The following is a 27,198-nucleotide window of genomic DNA, read 5'->3' on the forward strand; positions in this document are numbered from 1 at the left end:
TGGCTCCATGCTGACAAGAGAGATGATCATGAAAGGATATGCCAAATCAGAAGGGCTGCCCTGTACATATTAGTCATTCATTTAGCTTTATGGCCCTGTCCAAATGTAACCTCAGAGAGTTGTTGCACTGAGCAACACTGTGAAAGGAGCAGACAAAATAAACTCAATTACTTCATAGTTATGCCAAAAATTGGACATCAGGGCATTAAAACAGAACTCAAAGAATACAATTTAGAAAGGATATTCTGGATTCCAGTATTCTAAACCAACAATAAGGAGCTCTCTGTCACGGATTATGCATGACTTCTAATGATTGGCAAGGAACAATGAAGTTAGGCTGGTCAAACAGTATGTCAGGACAGATGTCAGGACATCTACTTTCAGGTGTCTATGAGTGTAGCTTGGACAGACTGGTTCTGTTCCCAGGGCATCAAGATGACTCAGGGACAAGGACCTGAAAGCTGCATCCCTGGCCTGCCACAACTCAATATTGTTTGAAATTATTCTCTTATTTGTTGTTCCTCCCTGATTAAAAAAAATCATTCATATAATGTATCTCACACTGACCCTGGACCTTGTTTTCTGCTACAAAGTGGATGTGAATGATCTCATCTAATATTTACAAGCACCTTGAAAGCCATCCTTCTAAACCCAGACTCATCAGTATATCTATAAGAGTTGATATTTCTTTTCTGCTTGAACTGGGACTTATTGGGCCATCCCTGTTTCATATATTTTATTAAATATGTTGAGTATCAATATTGGTGCAGCCACTACACCTGTTCCCATTTTGGAGCCAAGGAATTCAGGCTGAGCGATTAAGGCATATGTGAAGCATCATGCAGTTAGTAAATAAAAGTTCCTGCACTGGAACCCAATCTGTGTGGCTCCTGGGCTTCTTTCATGGTCCCACATCAGTTATCAAGCCTGTGCATAAGCAAAATATTGAGGCCAAGCATTTTAATATTTTGCAAATACAAAAGGCAATACATTTCATATGGTGTAAGAAAAGACTCAGAATAGCCAAAGCAATTCTCAGCAGTAAGAACCATGCAGGAGGCATCACAATTTCTGACTTCAAATTATACTACACAGCTATATTTATTAAGTCAGCATGATATTTGCATAAAAACAAGCTCACAGACTAATGGAACAGAATAGAAGATACAGAAACAAATCTACACACTTAAGAGTCAATTGATCTTTGACAAAGGGGCCAAATACATACTCTGGAGAAAAGATAGCCTTTTCAACAAATGGTGCTGGGAAAACTGGCTATCCATGTGTAGAAAAGTGGAACTAAATCCTTACCTCTCATCCTGCACAGTAATCAATGCTAGATGGATCAAAGACCTGGAAATTAGACCAGAGACTGTGAAGCTATTACAGGAGAGGATAGGTTCAAAACTCCAACATATAGGAACAGATGAAAACTTCCTCAATAAGACACTCAAAGTTCAGGAAATTGAAACAAGAATTAATAAGTAGGATGGCATCAAATTAAAAAGGTTCTACTCATCAAAAATCATTAAGAATCTAATCACATCATTTTCAGGGAAATGGATGGAACTGGAGGACATTATGCTAAGTGAGATTAGTCAGTCACAAAAAATAAGAAATCTGATGCTTTCCCTAATATGTGAGAGTTAGGAAGAAATGGGTCATAGGAGGAACTCTTGAAAGAGGAAATCCTATAGAGGAGCAAACAAGACAACCTAAAGGAGGAGAAAGGAGGGGGGAAGAAGAAAATCTCTAAAACACACAATGTTCTTAAACATATCGAAGTCAATCACTAAGCCAAGCAAGGGAGGGAGGGACGGGGAGGGAATGGGGTGGGAATTGGGTAGGGGTTAAATCAGCGATGAGTACATGTTTGTACACACAAGTTTTTTACCCCAATATGATGTTTGAATATAATGCACCAATAAAAAAATTTAAAATAAAAAAATTTAAAAAAATAAAAAATGAAACTGAATTAGAAAAAAAAGAATCTAAAGAGAAAGCCTACAGAATGAGAGATCTTTACCAGCTATCCCTATGAAAGAGGACTAATACTAGAATATACAAGGAACTTAAAATACTTTACACTAGAAAAACAAATAACCCCATGAAGAAACGGGCAACTGAGTTGAATAGACACTTCACAAAAGAAGAGATACAAATGTCCAATAAGTACATAAAAGGTTCAATATCATTAGCAATCAGGGAGATGCAAATCAAAATTATATTGAGATTCCATCTCACCCCAATCAGAATGGCAATCATCAAGAAGTCAAATAACAATAAATGTTGGCAAAAATATAGGCAAATAGAAACTCTTCTATACTGTTGGTGAGATTGCAAACTAGTTAAGCCACTATGGAGATCAATGTGAGATTCTGTAAAAAACTGGAAATGGATCAACCATATGATCTGGAAATACTACTGGGTATCTTTCCAAAGGTGTTGAAACCAAACAACTATAGTAATATATGCATACCCATGTTCATAGCAGCATAATTCACAATCAGCCATATTATAGAACTAACCTAGGTCCATCAACAGATGAATGAATGGATTAAAAGATTATGGGAAATACATACAATGCAATTCTACTCAGCAATAATGAAGAACAAAATTCTATCTTTTGGAAGAAGATGGAAGGACTTGGGGAACATTATGTTACATGAGATTAGTCAATCACAGAAAGTGAAGGCTCATATATTTTCTTTAATATGTACAGGACAGGGAGTAATTAGGATACAAGTAGGACTCCAGATAATGGAAAAGAAACCTCGGTGAAGCCAGAGAGGACATCTAAGGTTAGGGGAGGAGGAAGACTGAGATTCGTTAATGAAAATACTACCACCGACTATGTGTTTATAAGTGAATATACCAATGTCAATCCTGGTGCTCTGTATTGGAAGAGAGGTAAATGGGGAGGCCAGGGGTGGCCCACCAAGTGCTGTGTGCATGTATGTCATTGTCAACATAATTTGCATTATGATGTGAGACTATAAGGTACCAATAAAAGCACAAAAATCCAAAGTAAAAAAGGGCGATTATAAAAGTGTAAAGTAGTTTGTTTTGCTTCGGGCCTTAAGCATCCAAAACCCTGTTTGCCTTCTCCAATTGCCTCCACTAGTCTGAACAGAATATTTAGCCTAAGACTTTGGAGGCATTGGGTATATTCACATTTAGGGGAACCAAATTTAGCATGCAGAATGTATGTTTTACCCCCTACTGGGATATCCTCTGTTTGTCCTTCAGAGATTAAGTAATGTGACCTGGGATTCAATAAAAGAATGTGTGGAGGGTTACTGAGCAGCAATATACAAGGTCAGACGAGAATGATGGTGGAAGGGAATACAGGAAGAGAGAAGGTCAGAAATTAAAGACACAGAAATTTCTGATTGTGAGATTTAGAGAGAGTGAGAGTTGGAGAGAGTGAACAAAACAGTGCAGGGTGGGAAAGCAAATAGGCTAAAAGGGCCATTTGCTTGGCAGTTCCAGAAACATGATAGGCACTTGCTTCCCACAGAGTATGTTACCTGATATTGATTTACAGTTACACCACAATAGTGATGCTTTGGGGTTTTTAACACCCTTCACAAAATATGATCATGCATCTAGCCTTTATCTGGGAGTGTGTAGTTGCCAGTGGATGGATTTCATCACCAACATCTCAGAACTCTGGCAGAAAAGAATCTGCCTGGCGGGAGAAAAGTAGGGGGCGGGAATCAATTGTTCATCAATTAGGTTGTTATTGTTGTTTTTCTCAATTAAGTTTCTTGTATAAAATTTTCATCATAAAGAAATAGCCATTCTATATTTCAAATAAACAAAGACATTTGCCTGTACGGATTGTTGTTTGGCCATATTTCAACATGGCTAATATTGTTTTGGTCATGTTCTCATTTACTTACAAATGCAGAATGCTGGGGTCTGGGTTCTCTAGACTACTAGTGGCTTGTTGTCCGGAAGGACTATATATTAGTGTACTTTTAACTAACTTAGCCTTCAAGTGGACTCTTAGATAAAGACTTTTGAAAATGGGGGATTTTTAGAATCATGCTTGTTGAAGGGACTGTAATCAGAATGTTATAGTGATATATGCATATCCATGTTTATAGCAGCAGAATTCACAATAAATGAATTATGAAACCAAACTAGGTATCCATCAACAGATGAATGGATTACAAAATTATGAGCTATACACCAATGGAATTCTACTCAGCAACAAAGAACAACAAAATGATATCATTTTCAGAAAAATAGATGAACCTGGAGAACATTATGTTATGTAAGATTAGCCAGTCTCAGAAAGTGAAGGGTCATATATTTTCTCTCATATGTAGAAAGTAAGAAGCAATTGAGATAACTTATGAACTTCAGATAATGGAGAAGAAGCCCAGTGAAGTGAAGGAGGTGGTCTAGGGGAGGGTGGTGGTGAAGGGAGGGTGAATTAATGAATGAATCACTTCCATTGATATTGTGTGCATACCAGTGCCAATCTCAATATAATATGGGAAAAGGGAAGTGGGGAAGGAGCCAGGGGAAATTCACCAAGTGCTATGTGCATGTAGGTATATATGTATATATGTCACTACCACTCTCAACTACATTATGATGTGAGACTAAAATGCACCAATAATATATATATATATATATATATATATATATATATATATATATATATTCCTATTTGTTGAAGGGCTTTACCTCATACAGATCTCTAATTAGAGAAATTTGCTTCAGATCAGATGAGTCATTGGTAAAATGAGGATTAAAAGCCAAGGATCTTGACTCTCATAGGCTAATGATGTCCCATTCAATCAAAAAAAATAATTTTTGCAATACAAATATTGAATCTGATGCCATTTGGTTATATTCCCCATACATAAATATAGACATACATAAAATGTGGAGAAAAACTTTTCTTAGATTTGGCAATATACGATGTATTTCTGTGGAACTCTTTTTTGATGGAGTTGACTTAAAATTATCCCACAAGATTCTAAACACTTCGGAGGCAAGGTCTTTTATCTATTTTATTCACTGCAGTATCCTTAGTATCTATTAATGCCTGTCTCAATGATGGATAATAAATATTTTTGAAAGAAATATCATAATTATAAAGTCTTTTTTATGTCATGCATGGTATTATACCCCTGTAATTCCAGTACTTGGGAAATTGAGACAGGAGAATCTCAGGTTCAATGAAACCTCAGCAACTTAGTGAGACCTTGCTCCAAAATTAAAAAAAAAAAAATAGGGCTGGGAGTGTAGCTCAGGGGTAGATTGCCTCTGGGTTCAATCACCATTACCACAGAAAAGAGTCTATTTAAAGGATTCCGGTTAAGAACTTTCCCAGAGTATGTGTGTATGCATGTGTATAAAATAGGTTCTTAAAATTAGTTCTTTTCTTTCTAATTAGTATGTCTCTTTTTTCCACCTTTTCCTGATGGCCTGTGATAAACTTCTAATGACCGTCTACCCTTTTGATTGATGCACTGTAACATCATCATGGATCATCACTAAATACACCACCTCTGACTACCTGGGCTCTCAGGTAAGACAATGAGTTTCCCAAAGACTTCTCAGTTCAGTCACTGGGTAGACTTCAGTAGGCAGTTGAGAAATTTACTTAGAAATTTAAAAATAGTAATCTGAAAAGTTGTTAGTGCCCAGATCAAATTTAAATTTGACCCAGTCCTGATGCAAATTAATTATGCACATAACTACATTATTTGAGGATATTTATTAGTACAGCAAAATGAAAATTATAGCTTTAGAAAGTGCTACATAATTAACTTTGGAATTTTCTGCTACTAAGAATCAAAATAAAGCTTTATGATTTCTTTGTTGACATGTTTTGTTGTTGCTGCTAAGGTGGTTTTTTTTTCCATTTTTTAATGTAAAGTTGCGTTATTTTTTGTCCATGAGGCCAAGTACATTGCAAGTATTTCTAGCCTCTCTTCCTTGTGTAGGGAATCTAAGACTTGGGGCACTTCAGTACACTCTAGATTACTTCTCACTTGCTGCTGGAGTATAAAAGAACATATTGGGACTTGGATGGTAAGTCAGACAATGGTGGTATTTTGATTAACAGATCTTATGTCAAGGTTTACCAGGCATATCACTTTTGTTTTTTGTGACACTTTCTTCTCTAGTAATCCCAACATCTTAGAAGCAGGAAAGGTGGACCTAATCACACCTGGGACTGATGATAAAATTGTCATATGTTGCTTTTCAAAAGATGATGCAAGTGCCCTGCTGCTAACCATGCCATTAAAAGATTCTTGACTCACTGCTGAATCCTGCAGACATATTTGATATAAGAAGGCATTTTCCCCAAGAAAATGCACAGGCTGTATAACATGCTTTGGGCAGGAAAGTATTATTACATGATAATGTCCCTTGTTCTGTTGTAATGAAAAACAAATCTAACTGGGCCCATCTGGATCCTCAAACTAGCAACTGACCTATGTACAACTTCACAGTCCCTGATAATATAAAAATGTACACAGTGGAATTGGTGTTGTGTGATTCTTCACACATATATTACAAGGAGAGCTAAGCATGTTTTTTGAATGAGGAGACATTGTTTACTTGATGAATGGATGTCTTGTGTTTCGGTAAAAGGAACTAGAGAGATGATATATGGATCACTGCATTGTGTGCTTTAAATCTTTAACTTTTTGAAGAGTATCAGTATAGTCTAATAATTGTTTTCATTTCCTTTTATTTGTGTTTCATGTATTTCTTATAATATGAAAAATTGACGCAAATTCTTTAGTCCTTTGAATCAGACATTTCCATTTCCAGCATTGGGCTTGGTTCACGTTGGATTGTTTTCTTTCTTTAGGTTTTTTTTTTTGTTGTTGTTGTTTTTGCTTTGACTGTCTTCCCTCTTTGTGTCAGGGAATGGAATTAGTATGAGTGAATGGTAGATCACAGCCCTCTAGAGAAATGGCCATCAGTATACCTTTTTTCTTCATAGCCCTGTAATTCAGTGTCCCCTCCCATTCTTTGAGAGAAGCTGTTGGTGAGCACAGTGGGGAATCCATCCATGAGCTGTTCTTACAGTTTGGTAAGCTGGAAGAATATGCCATCCAAGTGAAATGGAAATTTTTATTATTTTAACTCTTCTATTGCCAAGCTAATGCTAGCGACTGGTTTTACTGTTCCTTTAACAGGTGGAGGATTTTTCAGATTCTAGATGCAGCAAGGTAAGTGACAATGTATTTTTAGTTTAACTAAATCCAAGAAAGCAACAATAAATAGACTTTTCTACTGTCTGTCAGTTTAATTTTGGTACAAAAAATAGTTAATTTTTTGGCTTGTACATATTCTTGCTAGGGCTTTTTGTTATTTTAAAATTTCATGCAGTCCCAGGTGTGAAGGCTCACCTAGTTCAGAAGTGGGATGAATATACAGGGCTACCACCCCAGACTGTTGGACAGTAGTTAATCAGCTCCTTTTTGTCTTTTTGCTGAAATTGGATGGCAAGTTGAATGTGAGGTTGAGAAGACCCACACCACTGGCAAAGTCTTCTTTACAGAGCTTCAGGCATGCCTGCCTGTCCCTAGGTTGGATAGTGGTTCAGAGAACAACCAGATCAACGTTTCCTTGAAAGGATACGAATTATTTGAAAATATCAGGGTTTTTAAAGTATGCAAATAGATATACATTGCAAGGTAGAGGAACCCCATTGGCCAGGGAATTTTATGACATTATCCCTGCAGGAAAACAAATATAATCAAGCTCAAGAAAGTTTCCTTTTTGGGGGGAGAAGGGACACTGAGCATGCTCCAGGAGAGTTCCAACTGTTGCCAGGTATTGTATTATAATGGCCACTAGAGCCCAAGAAGTGAGTGAGAATTATAAGGCATTGTGTAATGATGTGCTCTGGTTACTTGGTATATTCTCTTCTAAAGTCATGATGCTCACCATTATTGTATTTGTCCTGTTGTAGACTAATTGACTACAGAAATATTTACCAGTTTCTCTGTTTTCTCTTCCTACCCACCTGTATTCCCATCCTGTGTTCTTTTCAAATAGGTCAGAAAGCAAAGAAAGTAGCTTTGAAATTTTACAAGAGACACTCATTAAAATAGAATAGATGGGCCCATTTTTAAAATGTGGAACATATTGAAAATGGCATACATTCAGACTATGCTTAGTACCCTCCCCCCTTCCCCTAGATGGACCCATTTTAAGATGCTCTCCTATTAAGGTCTCAGAGGATCGATTGACTTGAAAGTTGAGAATAGTAAATTCAGTGTTTAATTTTATGGTGAGATTATAATTCATTGAGATCAAAGTTATAGACATACATAGACACCTAACCAAAATATTTGTAGGAGGGCATTTAAAGATCATAGATTGGATGTGTCACAGTGGCAAGAATACCAGGCTCTGCTACTATCTAATGAACTGACTTTGATCAAATCCATTCTAAGCCTTGATTTCTTCACATGAAAAATAAAATGAAGTGGATGGTTATTAAAAGAATGGTCAATATAACACAGAGACTACTATCCCTATGATTTGTTTCATAAGAGAAGTGTTGAGAATTTTGTTTGCATTTTGCTTTTAAATTTACTACACAATAGCACCATTTGTCTATAAGAGTTTTACTATATAACAAAACAAATCCTGATTATGGTACTTATCAGATGGGTCAGAAGTTCCTATCAAAACAACTTATATCTGGTGTTAGTTAATGAGAAGAGGAGAGGAGTACAGGTGGTGAGATGAGAAACAGCATTGGTAAATATCAGTGGGGCCATTTTGAATTCTGGTGGACTGAATGAGATGTGAAAACTATTTGCAAGGCTAGCAGAGTTTTCATTCACTAATGAAATAATAAAACAGAAATTAATTTGGTAATATCCTTTGTACATGTAGTTTCATAAATGTTTAAGATTATACTAATCTCTGCCTCATAATTAACAATTTGTATAAGAACTTGCTATTATATAGTTGTCTGAATGGATTTTTGTAAGCCAAAGGAAGAAGGAAAAAATTGGTAGATGCCATCTCAAATGACTATTATTATTATTATACACATGCACAATTAACAGTGCTATTTATTGTTTCAGACCAGAACATTGTTTTTCTATCAACAGCAAAAACATTGTTAGTATTTTTGTTACTTTCTCTGTCTCTCTCTCTCTTCTCTGAAAGCCAACTGTATCTTACAAGGTCTGCAGTCGGTAAGCAAATTATTTGGTTGGGTTTTCAGTATACCATTTTGGAATGGATTTCCCAAGTTTCTCTTTATTAGTAATCAATGCCTGGAAGCCAATATTTACAATATTTCAATGATAGGCCCTTATAAATTCAATGAATGAAAAGATGTTCACATGGCAACTGTTTCTACTGCTGTATTTATATTCTCTTTCATACCCTGTATCTTTAAAATTAATAGATTCATAGAAAGTCAAGGCTAGATGCATTAAAATTATCCTTTTAAATTCCCTCATTTTTAGATGTGTTTGATTGTCCTTAATTTGAATCTCAGTAACAACCACTAAATCAATGACATTGCAGTTCTTTTTTTAAACTTTCAAACAAACTTTGGGAACTATTGTAGTAAATACATTTGACTTATAACTGTTTTTTTTGGAATTGTATAGCTTCAACTTATTTCCCAAAGAGCCAAATCAAAATTGTCTCAATATGTCCTCATAAGTTTTATTTAAATATAACTAGGATGTTGATATATATAGCATGTGCACCAGAGATGTTCTATACAAAGGGCCTGATAATAGGAGACATTTGGACCACTCCCCTAAAGCATAGATTACCTAACATTAAAACAATGGAAGTATTACTTCAGTGACTGATACCATGGGCTTTCAGATTCAAGCAGACCTTGGGTCCAATCTTGGCACTGCTGTTTTCTGGCTGTGTGATCTTTGGTAATTTAACCTTTCTTGGTTTTTATTATTTTCTCACATGTAAAATGTAGCAGTTTTATATAGTTGTTATGAGAATTTAAGTGAAATAATACATATCAATCTCATCACTATTTCTGGTCTAAAGAGTCAGTAATGCTGGGTGTGGTAGCACATGCCTGTGATCCCAGTACTTAGAAGGCTAGCTAAGATAGGAAGATTGCAGGTTCTAGGCGAGCCTCCGGAGCTTAGCAAAATTCTTAGCATCTTAGTGTTTCTTATATTAAAAATATAAATTAAAATAGGTCTGGAGGCATAGATCAGAGGTAGAATGCCCCTGGGTTCAGTCCCCAGTACCAAAAAAAAGTAGTCAATAAATGATATTGGTTGTTGCTTTTGTTGTCCAGCACACCAAGTATCAGTCTTATTCCCTACTAAGATTTAATCTTATAGCATTTTGGGGTACTGGCATATACACCTGCATATATTGTGGCCACACAGAGGATGACATTGGGGAGACCGAGTATCAGTCTTATTCCCTACTAAGATTTAATCTTATAGCATTTTGGGGTACTGGCATATACACCTGCATATATTGTGGCCACACAGAGGATGACATTGGGGAGACCGAGTATCAGTCTTATTCCCTACTAAGATTTAATCTTATAGCATTTTGGGGTACTGGCATATACACCTGCATATATTGTGGCCACACAGAGGATGACATTGGGGAGACTGCTTTCTCAAAGATTTTTCAAAATCCGATGGCTGCTTTTCTGGCCTCAGTCTTCTGGACTTCTTTGAATAGTCTGGTACTTTGGTGCATCTCCTCTTGCTTAAAATTGTTCCTAATTTATCTTTGTGTCTTTTCAACACTCATTAGATTTTCCTTTGTTGGGAATCTCTTTTACACACACACACACACACACACACACACACACACACACACACACACACTTCTTCCTCCCCTCACCCCTTTAAATGGAGCAATTCCCAAGATTCTGTCATTGATCTGCTTCTTTTCTCTTGCTATGTTGTCTCCCTGTGGAATTTCATCTCCTCACATAGCTTCACCTTTAACCTCTACACTAATGATTCCCAAATTGACCTTGAGAACCCTTAATTCATTCTGGAGCTCCAAGTTAACTCCAATTTCAAATTGCCTCCTGAGAATCTCCAGGGCAGGATATCCTAGGAGGCTGAAAGTGGTATCTGGCTTTTGTCATCCCTTCAGGAATGCAGATGGAGGAATCTAGCTTCAGATATATTACCAATTGAAAACAAGAAACCAATAGGGGGGCATTAGCCTGTGCAGAAGTTAAAGTGATCTGAGTTAACAAAGTGGTTGAAATAGGCTTTTCAGGGAAACCATGAGAGGTACAGTGAATTTATGTAATGATGAACTGGAGATTTAAATGTCAATTGGAACTTTAAAAGCTGTATATTTTCTAGGGAGAAGGGAAACAGCTTTCCTAATGAAATCTGAGTTCAATTTTTAGGTGCTGGGAGATTGACATATTTGGAAGGAATATTAATTAAAATCATCTTTCTTGGAACAGTTGCAGTTAATGTTGTTTCAATGTTTTGTCATAGAAACACACATGTCGACGGGAAGAATGATGTATTTGCTCTGAAGGATGAGTGTATGGGAATTTTGAGAACATATGGGTGCATAGATGCACATTCATATCCTAGGTCAAGCATACCAGAGATTTAAAGTGTGTGCAAAGAATTCTTGTAGGGGTAGATAGGTTATTTTTTCATTCATTTTACAAATATTTACTGACTATGCTTGAGTCTCTGTGGAGGAATGATGCTATGAATATAGAAAACAAAAGGTCTCTGTCCTTAACTCTTAAAGAATACATTTTTCTTCAGTCAAATGTAGATACATTGAGGGGAGGGATGAATTTTGTTTAGAAATATCTGCAGGATATCACAAATTGATTAATGACTATAACTTTGCTGACCATCTTAATTTTTTTTCTTTTTACGGTCCTGGGGATGGAACCCAGGGGCACTCTACCCCTGAGCTACACCCCCACCGTATTTTTTATTTTTTATTTTGAAACAGGTTCTCACAAAGTTATGTAGGGCCTCGCTAAGTAGCTGAGGCTGTCAGTGAACTGCCATCCTCCTGTCTCAGCCTCCCAAGTATTGGGATTACAAGTGTGTGCCACCACACCCAACTTACTGACAATCTTAATGAACAAAAAAGAACTTAAGGGAAATAGGACACTGCTAATATGGGAAGAGAATGTGCCTAAATTCAAATTATAAATTGATTACTTCATTTTAATTTGGTAAATATTAAATTGCTTTGGAGTTTTACATTTCAAGTTGGTTTGTCCGTTCATGTTTCAGGCTGGAGTGAGAATGATTATGTTTAACCCTAAAATTAAGTTAGAGCAAAGGGATAGACAGATCGTGGTTAATTTGTGTACTAATATCAGGAAAATTAGTTGTAAGTGAGCCGTTTCTATGGAAATTATAAACCAAGGACTGATATCTTGAGCTGAGAACAGTAACATTTTGCAGATGGGTGGTCCCATTCTTCTCCTTTCTAAGATTACATATAGGTACCTCCAGTCAAGGTACTCTTCTGTGAGATATTTAAAGGCCATCTTACTCTCCATGTGGGATTGTCTACTTAGGATGAGTTCCTTGCTTGAATAGTGCATCCCACCTTTCCCTTTTGTTCACAAGTCTTAATTAGAAATGTTCTTGGTCCTATTTGTCAAAGTCTCTGTCATGGTCACTGTTTCCAAGGATTCCTCATTGCATTATTAAAATTAAGAAATATACCCATATGCCCCATGAATTCCTGCCATGGCTACATAAATTGCACCCCTACCCTTCTTCGGCTCTCTCATGCTACAAAACTCTCATAATGATACTGCACATATGGATCAATAATTTTATTACCTTTGCCTTAAGAGTTAGACATTAATGAGTTAAAGACAGTCTCTTATTCTCACTTCAAGTCGGAATAATAAAACAAATCCTTGAATTTCAAGTTTCTTATATTGCCGTGACAGTTCTTTTTTTAAATATTTTTGGTACATTGTAGTCAGACACCTTAATGGGGTACAAGATGGTGGAGGCATATATGCACACATCACTCAATTAGCCCTTACTCGATTCCTACCCCAATCCTTCCTTCTTCCTCCTTCTCATGTTTGACACAGTATTTGACTTTGATATGTTTGTGAATGGACATCATGTGCATTAGAGAATTCCCCTCTTTCCCCATATCATTCCCTCAGTTAGGTCACTTTATTTGCTCATCTATAGTATCTCTTTCTTTGTCTAGAGTTCCTGCTATGACCCATTTTCTCCCTAGCTTCCAGATATTAGGGAGAGCATCAGATTTCTTATTTTTTGTGACTGACTAGTCTCACTTAGAGTAATGTTCTCCAGTTCTATCCATTTCCTTGTAAATGACGTAATTTTGTTCTTTATGGCTGAGTAAAATTCTATAGTGTCCATATCCCACAGTTCTGTAATCCATTTAGCTGTTGATAGACATCTTGGGTGGTTCCATAGTTTGACAAGGTCAGAGAATTTCAAGTTTTTAATATCTATTCACACCATTTTTGTCAATCATAGTGTAATTTCTATGCTTTTTAGATTCATACATCCAGTATCTATTTACTGAGCACTTACTATGTTCCAAATGCTTTTCTAAGCATAGGGAACAATAAAACACATGAGGTCCCTATCCCTACGTTTCTGAAGGACTATATGGGTGTGTTGAAGGGGAACTGTGAATGAACAAGTATGTAAGTAAAGTGAACAACATAGTCCTAGAGAGCAATACCTGTTCTTAAGAAAACTTCATAATCATAATTAGTTGTTTTCAGAGACAGAGAAGGATCAGAAGAGTGGGGAATGACAAAAAAGGAGAATGTTGCTCTTTGCTTTTGTTGGTTTTGCACGGACCCCCAATTTTAACTTGAACCCTTTTGGCTTTCTCTATTTCATGCTTCTCTGGTTTCAGTACCAATTCTAATTTAGCTACTCTGGCCACTCTATCATTAGGGCTGTCTCTTCTTAGCTAGTTCGAAAGCATCACCCAGCTGGGTGTGGTGGCGCACACTTGTAATCCCAGCATAAGGGAGGCAGAGACCTCAGCTACTTAGAGAGGCCCTTCGCAACTCAGTGAGACCCTGTTTCAAAAATAAAAGACTAAAAAACAGGGCTGAGAGTGTAACTTGGAGGCAGAATGCCCCTGGGTTCTATCCCCAAGACCGCAAAAAAAAAAAAAAAAAAAGAAAAAAAAAAGGAAAGTAAGAAAGAAAGAAAAAAGGAAAGAAAGAAAGCATCACCCAATGTACACACTCTCTCGTTCAACTTCTCTTGCACGGGTTTGTTATCTTTACTATTTTAGAATATAAACAAGGCTGTTAATCCTTTCTAGGTATTTCACTTGATTATTCAGAGCCTTTTTGTTACTCAAAGCAGACTATCTGTTTAAAAAAAAAAAGTAGAAGCATTAAAGGTTAATAAGCATTTGACTTTGCATATTTCTGTAGAGGAGGGAGCCCTGGATTGGGATTTGGAAAGCCCAAGTCACATCTTTATTTCTACAAATGAACAACATAGAATCTTAGACAAACTGCTTCCTCTCTCTGAGCCCATTTCTCCATTGATAAAACCAATGTTCAAATGAAGTGATCCCTAGGGTTTTATTCTAGATCCAAAGTGGTATAATTAGTTGTTTGTAGAGATGTAGGCCAAAATCTCTCTCCAACATTCTGTTTAATTTTGTAAAGTGGATATGTAGGAACATTTCCTAGCATATCAGAATTGCTTAGATTAAACATACATTTTCTGGCAAAAGCCAGCTTTACAGTTCTTGTAAATGTCATAAGAAGTTAAAACATTGCTTCTTGTTTTAACCTCAGCAGACCAGGCAAAAATTCAGCTCCACAAATACAACTGTCAGCTTCTTAAATGAGAATCTGTGAAAGTTCACTATCTTTCCTGCATGCCCATAGGGGATCATCAAGAAGAACTAAACACCACTGAAATGAAGGGAAACACTCAAAATTGCTTTCCAAATGATGTGATACTGGTGTTGTGTCCTAGTCAGTCAGGTGCCAAGAAAAGTATATTAGCTTTTAGAAGCACACTAATCTCCCAGCCATCACTGTGTTGGCTTCCTTGGCACCTAGTCAGAGCCCATTTAAGAACTAAAAGCAGAATTGAAAAGTCGCCTTCCCTAAATCACCCCATACCTTCTCATATTTGTCTAACTGAAATCTATTGGAGAAGATGGGAAAGCAAGAAGGTGGGTTTCACAGAAGGTGGAACAGAAAGGAAATTGCCATTGTTCAGACATATGACCATATTACTTTTTTATATACCGGGGATTTAACCCAGGGGCATTCTACCTCTAAGTTACATGCCAACACTTTCAATTTTGAAAAAGGGTCTCACTAAACTGTCGAGGCTATCCTCAAACCTATGGTCCTCCTGTCTCAGCCTCCCAAGTACAGGGATTATAGGCATGTGCCACCAGACCTGGCTATACCTGGCCAGATTCTAAACACAAAAATCAGTTCTATGATTAGATTTTTGAGAGGCAGTCTTAAAATCCAGAAAAAAGGAAAGTGTGCTACTGTGGCAAAGGATTCTTCAGAAAGAGGACTCAAGAGGGCTTAGAAACTCTAAGAAATGCAACTCTAATTTACAGTCAGAGGGTTTTAACACAGAACAGTGGAATTTAGGAAGAAAAGTGAGGAAAACAGTTATAGGGAGATTTCCTGTGGGACCAAAATAATGAATTACCTAAGAACACACAGCTAGTGGGTGGCACAGGACAAGAGCCCAGGTCAACTACATTTTGTTTTAACCTGTCTGTGATTTGTAATAAACTGTACTAGCTGCTATTTTTGTTTGTTCATTTACATGCTTTGGTGTTTCAATTATTGGTGCTGTGTTTATTTCCAGCATTAGCAATTTATTATGCTCACAGATCATCAACGAAGATGGGAAAAACCCTTAGGAATACTGGTCATATCCTGAAGAATTTGGGGCCAGTACAAGGTTCCATAGAGGAGAAAGTGGTTGTCTTTAAATAAGAATCTAAAACTCGTAAGGAAGTTGAAATAATTGAAGAAAAAGTATAATGGTTATGGACTGAGCATCTATATGTATAGATAGATGTCTCTTTTATATTTATTGATTTTTCCTTTTCTTGTGCTGAAGCTCAAACTTGGGGCTTAATGCATGCTCTTCAAGTGACAAATGCATTCTTTTTTTAAATTGTAAGCAAAATTTATTCCTTGTATTTTAAAGCATAATTTCCTTTTTAAACTAGTTTTATACTTTTATTGGTGCATTATGACTATCCATCAAAATAAGTTTCAAAATCACACAACCAAACATGCACACAGGTCTTGGTGCATTTCTCTCCAGATCCACCCTGCTATCTATCCCTCCTCATAATGTTAGAAAGATTGGTAGTAATACCTTCATATATAGCACTAATAGCACTATTTGATGCTTCCTTCATCAATTATTATTATTATTTATTTTTATTTTTTAAATGTTTTATTGGTGCACTGTAGTCATATATCTTAATGGATTACAAGATGGTGGAGGCATACATGCACACATCACTCATTTAATCCTTACCGAATTCCCACCCCATTCCCTCCCCATCCCGTTTGTGAATATACATCATATACATAATGGGATTTTCCTTCCCCCCTTCCATCTTGCTCAGTTAGGCCGCCTTATTTGCTCATCTATGTTTTTCCCTCTTTCATCTAGAGTTCCTCCATGACCTCCCCCGCCTAGTTTCTGCATATTAGGGAAAGTATCTGCTTTGTTACTTGTTGTGACTGATTAATCTCACTTAGCATAATGTTCTTCAGTTTCATCCATTTATCTGTAAATGATATAATTTTGTTCTTCATTGCTGAGTAAAATTCTATATTGTGTACATATCCCATAGATTTGTAATCCTTTCATCTGTTGATGGACATCTTGACTGGTTCCATAGTTTGGCAGTGGTGAATTATGCAGCTATGAACATAGATATGCATGCATTAGTTTGGTAGTTTGGTTTCCATTGTTTTAGGTAGATACCAAGAAGTGGTATTACTGGATCGTATGGTAAGTTTGTTCCCATTCTTCTGAGGATCCTCCCTACTGTTTTCCAGTATGAGAAAGTGAGAAAGTGAGCAGGGTTTATTTCCATTTTTCTGCATATGGTTAACCAGTTTTGCCAATACCATTTTTTGAACACGCTTTTTCTTTTTCCCTTCCCCATCTCCTTCTTTCTATCCCCTTCCACTATTTTACTGGTCTCTCTCCACATACCTTAAGGTCTCTCATGTTTCCTGTTTTCTCTCTAGCTTGCACATATGAGAAAAAACATACAATCTTTGACTTTTGAGACTGGCTGATTTTACTTAGTATAGTATTCCCTAGTTTCATCATTTTTTTCTAAGGATGACCTAATTTTGTTCTTCTTTAGGGCTGAGTTAAATTCTGTTGTATATGCATACCATAATTTCATTATCTGTTCATCAGCTGAGGGACACCTAGGCTGATTCCATAGTGTGCCTGTTGTTTATTGTGGGTCTGGAAACATGGGTATGCATGTGTTACTATAGCATTCTTGATTACACTATGGCCCATTCTCCATCAGAAGATTTAATAATCTTTTGCTTTCGGTTTTCAGTACTTTGAATCTTTTTCTTTGCATGACTATAGCATCTCTATTTCATTATTCTAGTATTTTTTTTTTCATCTTAAATGTTTTACATTAGTTTGGCCCAGGGCATTCATAGTGCGACTATATATCATAGGAGATCTTATGTGCACATAAAATGGAGAACACTCTTTCACAAGTTAAAGATGACTAGATTATTTCCATTCCCTTTCTAGGTTGAAATATTTCCTACATTTCAAATAGCCCTTCTATATAATCATCAAATTGTACTTAGAAACAAAAATGACTGTCATCATGCCAACATGGGGCTTCCTATTCCTTCCCTTTTATTGGCTTAGTATCTGCTGGGCTCCATTGATTTTCCAGACAGCTCAGACTTGTTGTACTCAGCAGCCAGACTCTGAAATTATAAGGGAGCCTCTTCAAAGCCTGGTGAGGTTTGAAAACTTTTCCACTTTCTTCATTTGAGTAAGGGGTATGCTTGCAACCATCTATAAATGGCAGTTGGTGGCACATTGGTCTTTCTTCTCATGACTTCTATAGTTTCTGGCTTGATTTCTGCTTGCCACAGGGCACAATTTACCTTCTACTCTCTAGGAAATCTTGTTCATTTCACAGGAGACCTAAAAGAAGACTGTTCATGGAACGTCAGAGTCATATTAAATTGACATAAACGAGCCTTTCAATGGCATTTACTGTTTCTGTATTAAAATATAAATACACATGAGACTATAAGAGAAACCTGTGCATAATCTTTCTTCCATTTTTCATATGAATTGATTTGACAATCTTGTACATGATGTATGAGGCAAAATAAAGAGTTTCTTAGGCCCACTGAAGCTAATTTGCATGGAAAGGAATAAGAACTATAGAGGAGAAAATGCACTTTATGTATTGCATTAGGCAGTGGCCATTTTCTGACTCCCAGAATATGCACACACTAGAAAATTCTTTTGCGCAGATTAATGAGAAATAGCTTATGGTTTTGTCAGAAACAAGTTTTCTGAAATTCATAATGGGATGAAATAAACTGAGTCACACTAAACTAATTAGTTATAAATGCTGGCATCTTATTTGAGAAAACGAAATGGGATAGGAGCTTATAACTCTCTCAGAACACATGATGTCATATTTCCCCCCAAAAGTTAAGTTTTATTGAAAAGAGCAAAACATAGAAATACCAGGTTTTCATTTTAAACTTAAATTGACAGCATCTTCCAGAACTTTCCTAACACAGCACCATTTTTATCACTATTAAAAAAATTAAACTAAGTTCCATATCCAGAATAACAAATGAACCTGCTGCTTTTTCTCATCGTTTTCAGGCTAACTCAGTTACTTCTCTAAATTTTACATTTGTACATATTCAAGAAAGAGTAGCATTTTTAAAACTTATTAATAATTTATGAGAACTGAACTTACTTTCTTCTACTATAACTCCTTCCTCACACACATACACCCTACTCAAACTCAGAAAATATACAATTGTTCGTTAATGCTCACCTGCTTTAGATAATTTTTCTCTTCATACATTAGCATATTAAGCCAATGTTTGATCCATGCTGCAAAAACTATACAAAATGAAAATACGTATTCATTCTTTTGGGAAACCTTAAAGCAAAAGCAAAAAGCATTATGCTATAATAAATGCAGAGGCAGTGGGATAATGTCATATTTTTAAGAGCTACATATTTTTTAATTTTTTTATTGTTGCATTGTAATCATACATCTTAGTGGAGTATGAGAGTATAGGCATACGTCCACACATCACCCAGTTAGCCCTTACCCATGCTTTAATACTCACTGACCATGAATTCTCATGTAAAACCATTCACCAGGAGAGTTTCATAAGGTGTGTTTATTTCTCTCTATATGAATAGTCAGAGTCTCCTTTACAATGCTTCTGAAGTATTTAAAAATAAATGAATACTCTTGAAGCTGATTATAAATTCAACCCAGGTTAGTACCAGGCACTGTGAGTACCTGAGCCTTGCATTTCTAATCTGAGTGCAAAGCACAAGCAGGGTAATTGAAGGATGGTTCTGCTTCTCAGCCTTCTGTCCTACAACAACTTCAAGCTCAGCATCTCTAGTTTATCCTTCTCCTGCAGGAGAGACTACCTGTCTGGGCAATGGGTACTTGTATTGACTACTCTCCATATCCTGCAAACATAGGTAGATTCACAATGAGTCATTTTGAGGCTGAAAGAAAATAGATGAAGGCCTTCAGTTGGTCTGGGTAAATGAGGAGGAGACTTGCCTCTTGTTGATTAGCCAATAGGAGGATTGAAGGTCTACTATTAATTGATTTATTGATTCGTTACAAATGTATTTATTGGATACCTATATGGAGCCAGGTATCATAAATCTAGTGGAAGACCAAATTAATTGATAAGTGCTCACAAGCGAGGGCTATATTTAATCACTGTAATATTTTTGAGTGTCTATTAAAAGTGTATAGTGTTCTATTTAGTGATAAGTACTTCCATATTTTTAAATGCAGTGAAAGGGCTCGAGTAATGGTTGTTGTCCTTTGGTAATCATTTAGGCCTCTGGAACTACCAAAATCAGTCTCTATTTTGCTTCCTCTCCTGTTTTGTTCAACACTTCTTATAATTGGAAAATATACTTTATTATGTTGGTATATAAAATAAATATTGGAGATATTCCAAACGGTACAGCTATATCACATGAAATTTGATTATAGCAGCTAATAATTTAGTCTCTTCATTCCATTAGTCCAAATAAAGCAAAATTTATTTTATGCTGTTTTGTATCAAGTAAATGTGTAGAATACTAATATACCACTTTGACGAGGTACAATCAGCTTGAGTGTAGGAAAAGCAAAGATGTTATAAACAAGGATATCAGGAAGGAGGAGAATGCATAGGAAAACTGAAAACTCTTTGTATGTTCCTTTCCAGGACAACTTAAGTGGTTTTATCACTTCTTTTTAGTGATTGTGTTTGTTTTAGAAATCTTCCAGTAAGGAAGAGATAATAATAAAGATGATTTTGTGCCAGGTGTGGTGGCGCATGCTTGTAATCCCAGCATTTGTGAGGCTGAAACAGGAGGATTGAGGTTTGCAGCCATCCTCAGCTACTTGGTCAGGTCCTTTGCAACTCAGTGAGACCCTGTTTCATAATAAAAAAGAATTTAAAAAAAAGGACTGGGGGTGTCACTCTGAGGTAGAATGCCCCTGGGTTCCATCCCCAGTGCCACAAAAAAGAGATGATTTTGTAAAATGGGAAGAAGCCATAATAATGCTATAATTACATCTCTAGTGTGATTTTTAGCTCCTTTTTTGAGAACCTTTGATCTGAGCAACTACTCTGTGGGACCATGTATCAGGTACTTGCAATAGAGAGGCAAATAAGTGAAAGGTCCTGTCCTTATAGAACTTACTGTTGGCCTGAGGAGACAGAGCTAAACATCATGGTGAATTATGGTGCATATCAATATAAAGGGACATACATGTTGCCTAGAGGAGTCTTCACTAGGTTGATGTGGACAGAAGCTACTGAAGAAACTAGTATATGATTTGCCATAGATTGTGGTTGAACAGGTATATTCCTTTAACTCATATTTAAATCTCTTTGCAACTCCGCAATGATTCACATGAATACACAGAAAACACATTTACCAATTTTTAAAAGCAAGTATAATAAGATCTGCCTTCAAAATACTTATTTTTGAGCTTTTATAGGGAATATTCTATAGTTTCTTCCTGAATATAGAACCAGACTAGGTCAGAATAATTCTCATCTAACCTGTTGTGAGGAGCCAGCCTTTGTTTCCTTTTTTTCTTTTTTTTCTTTCTGTTACACCAGCTCCATTTTTAAAAGCAACCACAGCTGATCAAATAACAAAGATTGATTGCCTTTAAGTCCTGAGACACTAAATAGGCATTGAACAGAGGATTAAGGTAGCCCTGTCTTCTGAGAGCTTATAATCTAAAACAGAAAACAAACTGGGAAGAATATCCATCACACTTGATTTGCTCATTTCCTTTCTCATATAACCCAAAGTAAACAGAGAGCAGTGAGTCACATTGTACAGGTTTGGTAAATTCTCTCAGAGAGTATTCTCTCTTTTTGTGACTTCTCAAGTTGAAGGATAGTTTGTATATTATATAAAATTGATTAAAGTTCTGTTTTAGAAAGTAGAGATGAAAAAGTAGGTAATGGTCTCCCTTCATTTTCTTCTTTCTTACTATCAGCAAGTTATATTGGAAAATATGGATCAAATTAAAATTGGATTCTTGATTTGTCATGGGGAAATATATGCAATATTTTAGATACTTAAAGGCCAGGGTCAACTTGAGAGTAGAAGAGGTATCATAAAAATTAAATTATGAAACTCACCCTGAAATATTTTCTAATAATCCCACAGGTGAAAGCAACATCTGTGTAGTAATAAAGGTGGTTAATATAGCCTTTTAGCAAAAGTAGATTTTACCAAAACATAACCAAAGCTTGGAGCTGAGATGGAGAGAGAGAGAGAGAGAGAGAGAGAGAGAGAGAGAGAGAGAGAGAGAACACCAAACAGACAAACAGTAGCAAGAGGCTGAGCAAGAGATGAACAGAGACCAAGAACTGAAAATCAGCCAACCTAGCTTTACATTCAACTCTTTCATTAAATTCTCAGAGAGACCTCGGTCAAGTCTCTGAGCCTTGATTTCTCCATCTGTAATATGGGGGGAGGGGTGCACTAGAAGATGACAATAGAATTTACCATCTCTCTATTCCTATTTGTGAGTTCTAGATAAATGAAAAAATGATTGGTAAGAGACATACACAGGCAGGAATGCAGATAGACAGACCTCATAAATGCAAATGCTAGTTTAATAAAAATAGGAAAAACCAAAGTCGTACTGGGATTGTGAATCACATAGAGGACCAGCCAGATCCACAAAACCACCTCATTACTCTTGAGATTGCCATGGCGAACTGATGAATTGGTAGCCAGTTATTGCCTGGCATTGGACCCACTTCCTGAGTACTGGTGTTGAGTCCTTCTGACTGGCTTGTTTGACTCCTTCCTATGTAGGCTCAGAGGCATAGCTTAATATATAAATGACCTCTGATGCCCACAAGGAAAAAGAGCTCAGATGCCAGGCTTTCAACATATGACCATTATTACCCTGGCTCACCAGGAATCTCTCATTCAGGAGGAAGAAGTAGAGCGTGCCTACTCCAACACTTGTAGATGAGGAAACCTGAATAACTTATGCTTATTCTTGTCCAGTTTTCTGTCTACATGCCTGTTTTTAAAGTCATATGGATATATATACTTTTATATATACATATATACATATATGTGTACATGTATATATATATATATATATATATATATATATATATATATATATAGTGGTATGGTACTGGGGATTGAACCCAGGAATATTCTATCCCCAAGCTACACCCCCAGCCCTATTTTTTATTTTTTTGAAGCAGAGTTTCCTGAGTTGCAAAGGTCCTCACTAAGTAGCTGAGGCTGTCCCCAAACCACAGTCCTCCTGTCTCAGCCTCCAAAATGCTGGGATTACAAGCATGAACCACCATGCCCGGCTCATGTGGATAATTTTGAGCATGCTCTGTTCCTCAGGTTTTTCATAGTTGAGCACTTTTAAACTTGTGTAAAACTCTTTTGCAGAGTCATGGAACTGATCAGAATAATTAGTATTTATCAAGCTTCCAGCCATCAACTAAATAGCTTTAGTAAGAAGCCTATGGTGTACTCCATGGTGAACTGAATGAGACAAAAAGACAGGTCCTAGTATTTGGTTTATTTCACCTTAATTAGGGTTTGCAAGAAATAAAATACTCTGTTTTTCTTGCTTAGATTGCTTAGGATTTACCAACCTTTTTCAAGTATAATCCCAAAACTTTAGCCTGTTACTCTATTCACATATGCCTCTGTCACCTTAAACTTCACCAAAATGTATAATTACAATGACCCCCCAAATAAAACATTTTAAAAAAGAGTTTAGTCTGAGGGTGCAATGGCTGATAGCAGACCATAAGAATTTGATGTTAGTCTCTCAAGAAATATCAGTGGTATCTAAGATGCCATTTTGTATCTGTCCAAACAGATCTTCACATTCTGTTATTCAAAAGCTAGCCTTGGGATCAAGCAAAATTGTAATAATTTTAGAAATAGTTTTTAGCAGGCAATTCAGAGTTAACACTCACTTACCAATGAAAAGCACTTAATAAGGGATCCCTAGTAATTTTAACAGTATTCAACTCTATCTCCTTTTCCTCCATTCTTATCTAAAAGTGTACTGGAGTTCAAAAACACCAGCATAAGAATGGTGTTTCTTCTCACACTGCCCTTTCAGGTTCTGCACTCAAATCTTTTCCTAGCCACTAAGTAGAGAAGGTTGATCTTCCCTGATTCTCTTTATTCAAGAACCTGTTGGCATCAGCTGTAAATCCTGCTTTCCTGTGCTGTTTGGGAAGTGAACAAGAGCCACTTTTGCAGCATGGGCGTGTGCACTACTGGCCAAAGACTGTTGGTAGGACTCTGCACCCTTTTCACATGTTGCTCTTAAGCCAGATCTGTCTGCAAATATCAGAATTATAGATTTCAAGCCCTCTATTTCCTGAAAGCGATTGTGACTTTTAGTCTATTTCCTGGGTCAGTATTCAGACTATTCCACCTGCCCTGACATCTATCATCTTTATCCTATGAGACATTTACCATATAGGAGGATTAGCAATATCACAAGTGTGACTAAGAATAGGTTGTGCTCTACCAGGAGTGTAAGAAATTATTTCATGCTCCTATAAAGAGGATTTTTTTGTGACCTCTTTGTGCTCTAAATCCAATACATACTGAACTGTTATATACTAATGCAGACTTATTCAACAAATTTTGCTGAGTGTCCCTTGGATTAGGTGTAAAGGATATAGATGAAATAGAGATAAAACATGGCCCACATACCTTCAATAGGCCCATAGTTTTCAGCAAATGGAAATAGAGATAAAAGTGTAGATAAATCTCAGGTGCCCAATGCAATCTGATCATCTCTGAACAAAGTGGAACCAGTTGGGAGGAATTGATGTTGCCTGGGGCTGTGGAACTGACTGTGTAACAGACAAGGCTACTGTGTGTTTCCAAAGATAAGCAAGAGTTTCCAGGGAAGAAGAGATGAATCAGGACAATTAAACTGGAAAGCAGGTTTGTAAAACCCCAGAGGCTAGGACCAGGTGGGAGGTTCTGGGCAGAGTAGTAGTGTGCCCAAAGAGGTTCGGTCGGCTAGATCCCATCATGGTTGATCTTGAAAGCTGTGCTGAGACATAGACCTGATTTGATGGGCATTAATGAAGAGTCTAAAGTGATAATATAGGAGACGGGTAAAGTACCTTTTTTTCTACAATAATAATAGCGCTTAATTGTGGCTGGTAGAAGGGAAAGGTTGGTGTTATGATATGCCCCACTATACTCTCGCCATCACTGAGCTGACTACACTGAGGAAACAAGTCTTAGTAGGAAAAGGGGCACAGTGTGATTATAAAGGCCTGTGTCACTGGGGCCAGAAGAACTGCAATCCCAACACTTGTACTTATAGCTGTTACACTGAGCAGGGGAGGAGAGAGCTCCTTGTTCCCTGACAAAAGCCCTCAGTAGACTATAATCATGCCTAAAATTGCTTCATTATTGGGACCTGTGTTTGATCTGTGATTAGGACCAGGATGAAGAAATCAAGTAATCAGCCATTGCAATTGTAACCGTAAATTGTTCTATAAACAACCATCTGCTCCTGCCTCCCCTACCCCAAGCAAGGAACTTGAAAACAGATGCATTTGCTGCTGTTTTTCCCCTGTGGGTTTTAGCCAGCATTTTCGAGCCTTGCACAAATAGGAGAGCAATGCTTGCCATTTATAGTGCCCCTCACATCTGGATCACTTGTGTTCTACCTTGTCAGACTAAGGCAAGATACACGGGGTATGCAGGGTTTTTAAAAATATGAAGCCAGGCTTGGTGGCACATGCTTGTAATCCTACTACTTGGGAGGCTGAGACAGGAGGATCGTGCTGGTTCACAGCCAGCCTCAGCTACTTAGTGGGATTCTCAGCAACTTAGTGAGACCCTGTTTCCAAATAAAACATAATATAGGTCTGGGAGCATAGCCCTGAGGTAGAAGGCCCCTGGGTATCATCTCCAGTATCACAAACACACACAAAGAAATTTAGTAAGATTTCTTTAGTGAAGGTGAAGAGAATTATTTTATACAGAACTGAGGAAAAACCTCCCAGAGTTCAAGATTAAGAATAAAGGGAAATCCCTCAGAAATTGTTGTCTTTTGAATGATTTGTTGAAAGGGAGATATTTTTTTTTCTGAAGGGTTTTCTTTTATGTTAAAGGCATTCAAATACTATAGGCCATGGGATATGTATTCCCTTAAAATGGCCTCAGGGTTTATTGATTTTTTTTCTTATACTGCAGTGTGCTTAACCTTTCAGACATGTAATAAATAGTCATAAATTCTAAATAAAATCTAAATTTCACTTGGAAAGACAGTGACAGCAATCAGGCAATAATGGCGTATGGAACCAGTGACTATACTTGAGAAGCTAAAACAGAAGGATCACAGGTTCCAGGCAAGTGCACAGTAACTTAGCAAGACCCTTTTTCAAAAATAAAAAATAAAGTAGAGCTGGGGGTATAGCTCAGGGGTAGAATACACCTGAGTCCAATCCCCAGTGCCCAAATAGAGGTAGTATCTAGTAGTTGCTAGTCAATTTTCACTTTCATCCTTATCCTTTGCAGCTTGAAACTTACAGAGAACATAATATGGAAGGAACCTTAAGGGTCTGTCCAAAACCTTTCATTTTGCAAACAAGGAAGAAAGCTCACAGAAGTTAGTGACTTTTCTTTTGTTCTCAATTAGTCAGCTGTAGAAGCAGAGCTAAATCAGGTCTGTAAGCCAGGTATTTGATTTTGTTAGGTAAGAGCAGGCCTTCATCTTTCCCTTGGTAATAATTCCAGTACTCAGTAATGATTGGCTCTTTCAAAACATCTACTTTCACAGGATTCGTCCTTTTCATTTGGCATAATGATACCACCAGCTATAGATAACCCCTGAAGAGATACCATGTCAAACTTTGTACTGTTTTTTTTTTCATTGTAGAATCTTGAGTGTAACTTCCAATGCTGCCGCTGACTGTACTGGTGGCTTTTTTTTTTTTTTTTTTTGCTGCTGCTACTAAGGATTGAACCCAGCAGTTCTTTATGACTGAACTATAACTTAAGCACTTTTTTAAAAAAATTTGAGACAGGATCTAATTTGATGAGGATGGCATCAAATCTGCAATTCTTGTGTCTCAGCCTCATAAGTAACTGGGATTAAATGTGTGCATCACCGTGCCTGGCTTGGTGGATTTTCAATGTGTGTGTGTGTGTGTGTGTGTGTGTGTGTGTGTGTGTGTGTGTGTGTCTGTGTGTGTGTATGGTATTGGGGATTGAACCCAGGTGAATTTTACCTCTGAGTTCTACTCTCAGCCCTATTTTTATTCTTTATTTTGAAATAGGGTCTCACTAAGTTGCAAAGGGCCTCACTAGGTAGCTGAGGCTGGCTGCAAACCTGCGATCCTCCCGGCTCAGCCTCTTAAGTCCTGGG

General features: G+C 37.0%; 1 protein-coding gene across 3 annotated transcripts in view; it reads left to right on the forward strand.

The window, feature by feature from the left end:
* Positions 1 to 27,198, forward strand: part of HS6ST2 (heparan sulfate 6-O-sulfotransferase 2) — a gene marked incomplete at both ends in the record, with an annotated part of 346,112 nt that overhangs the window by 232,102 nt on the left and 86,812 nt on the right. Inside the window, one exon of one of the 3 annotated variants that reach the window (XM_080719496.1) lies at positions 7,179 to 7,211. The exons of the other annotated variants lie outside the window; for them this stretch is intronic. Within the exon in view, the coding sequence (XP_080575622.1) occupies positions 7,179 to 7,211 (33 nt within the window). The remainder of the gene's footprint in view (positions 1 to 7,178; positions 7,212 to 27,198) is intronic. 3 annotated transcript variants of the gene reach the window in all.

This window comes from Muscardinus avellanarius, assembly GCF_963383645.1.
Source record: "Muscardinus avellanarius genome assembly, chromosome: X".
NCBI lineage: Eukaryota > Metazoa > Chordata > Mammalia > Rodentia > Gliridae > Muscardinus > Muscardinus avellanarius.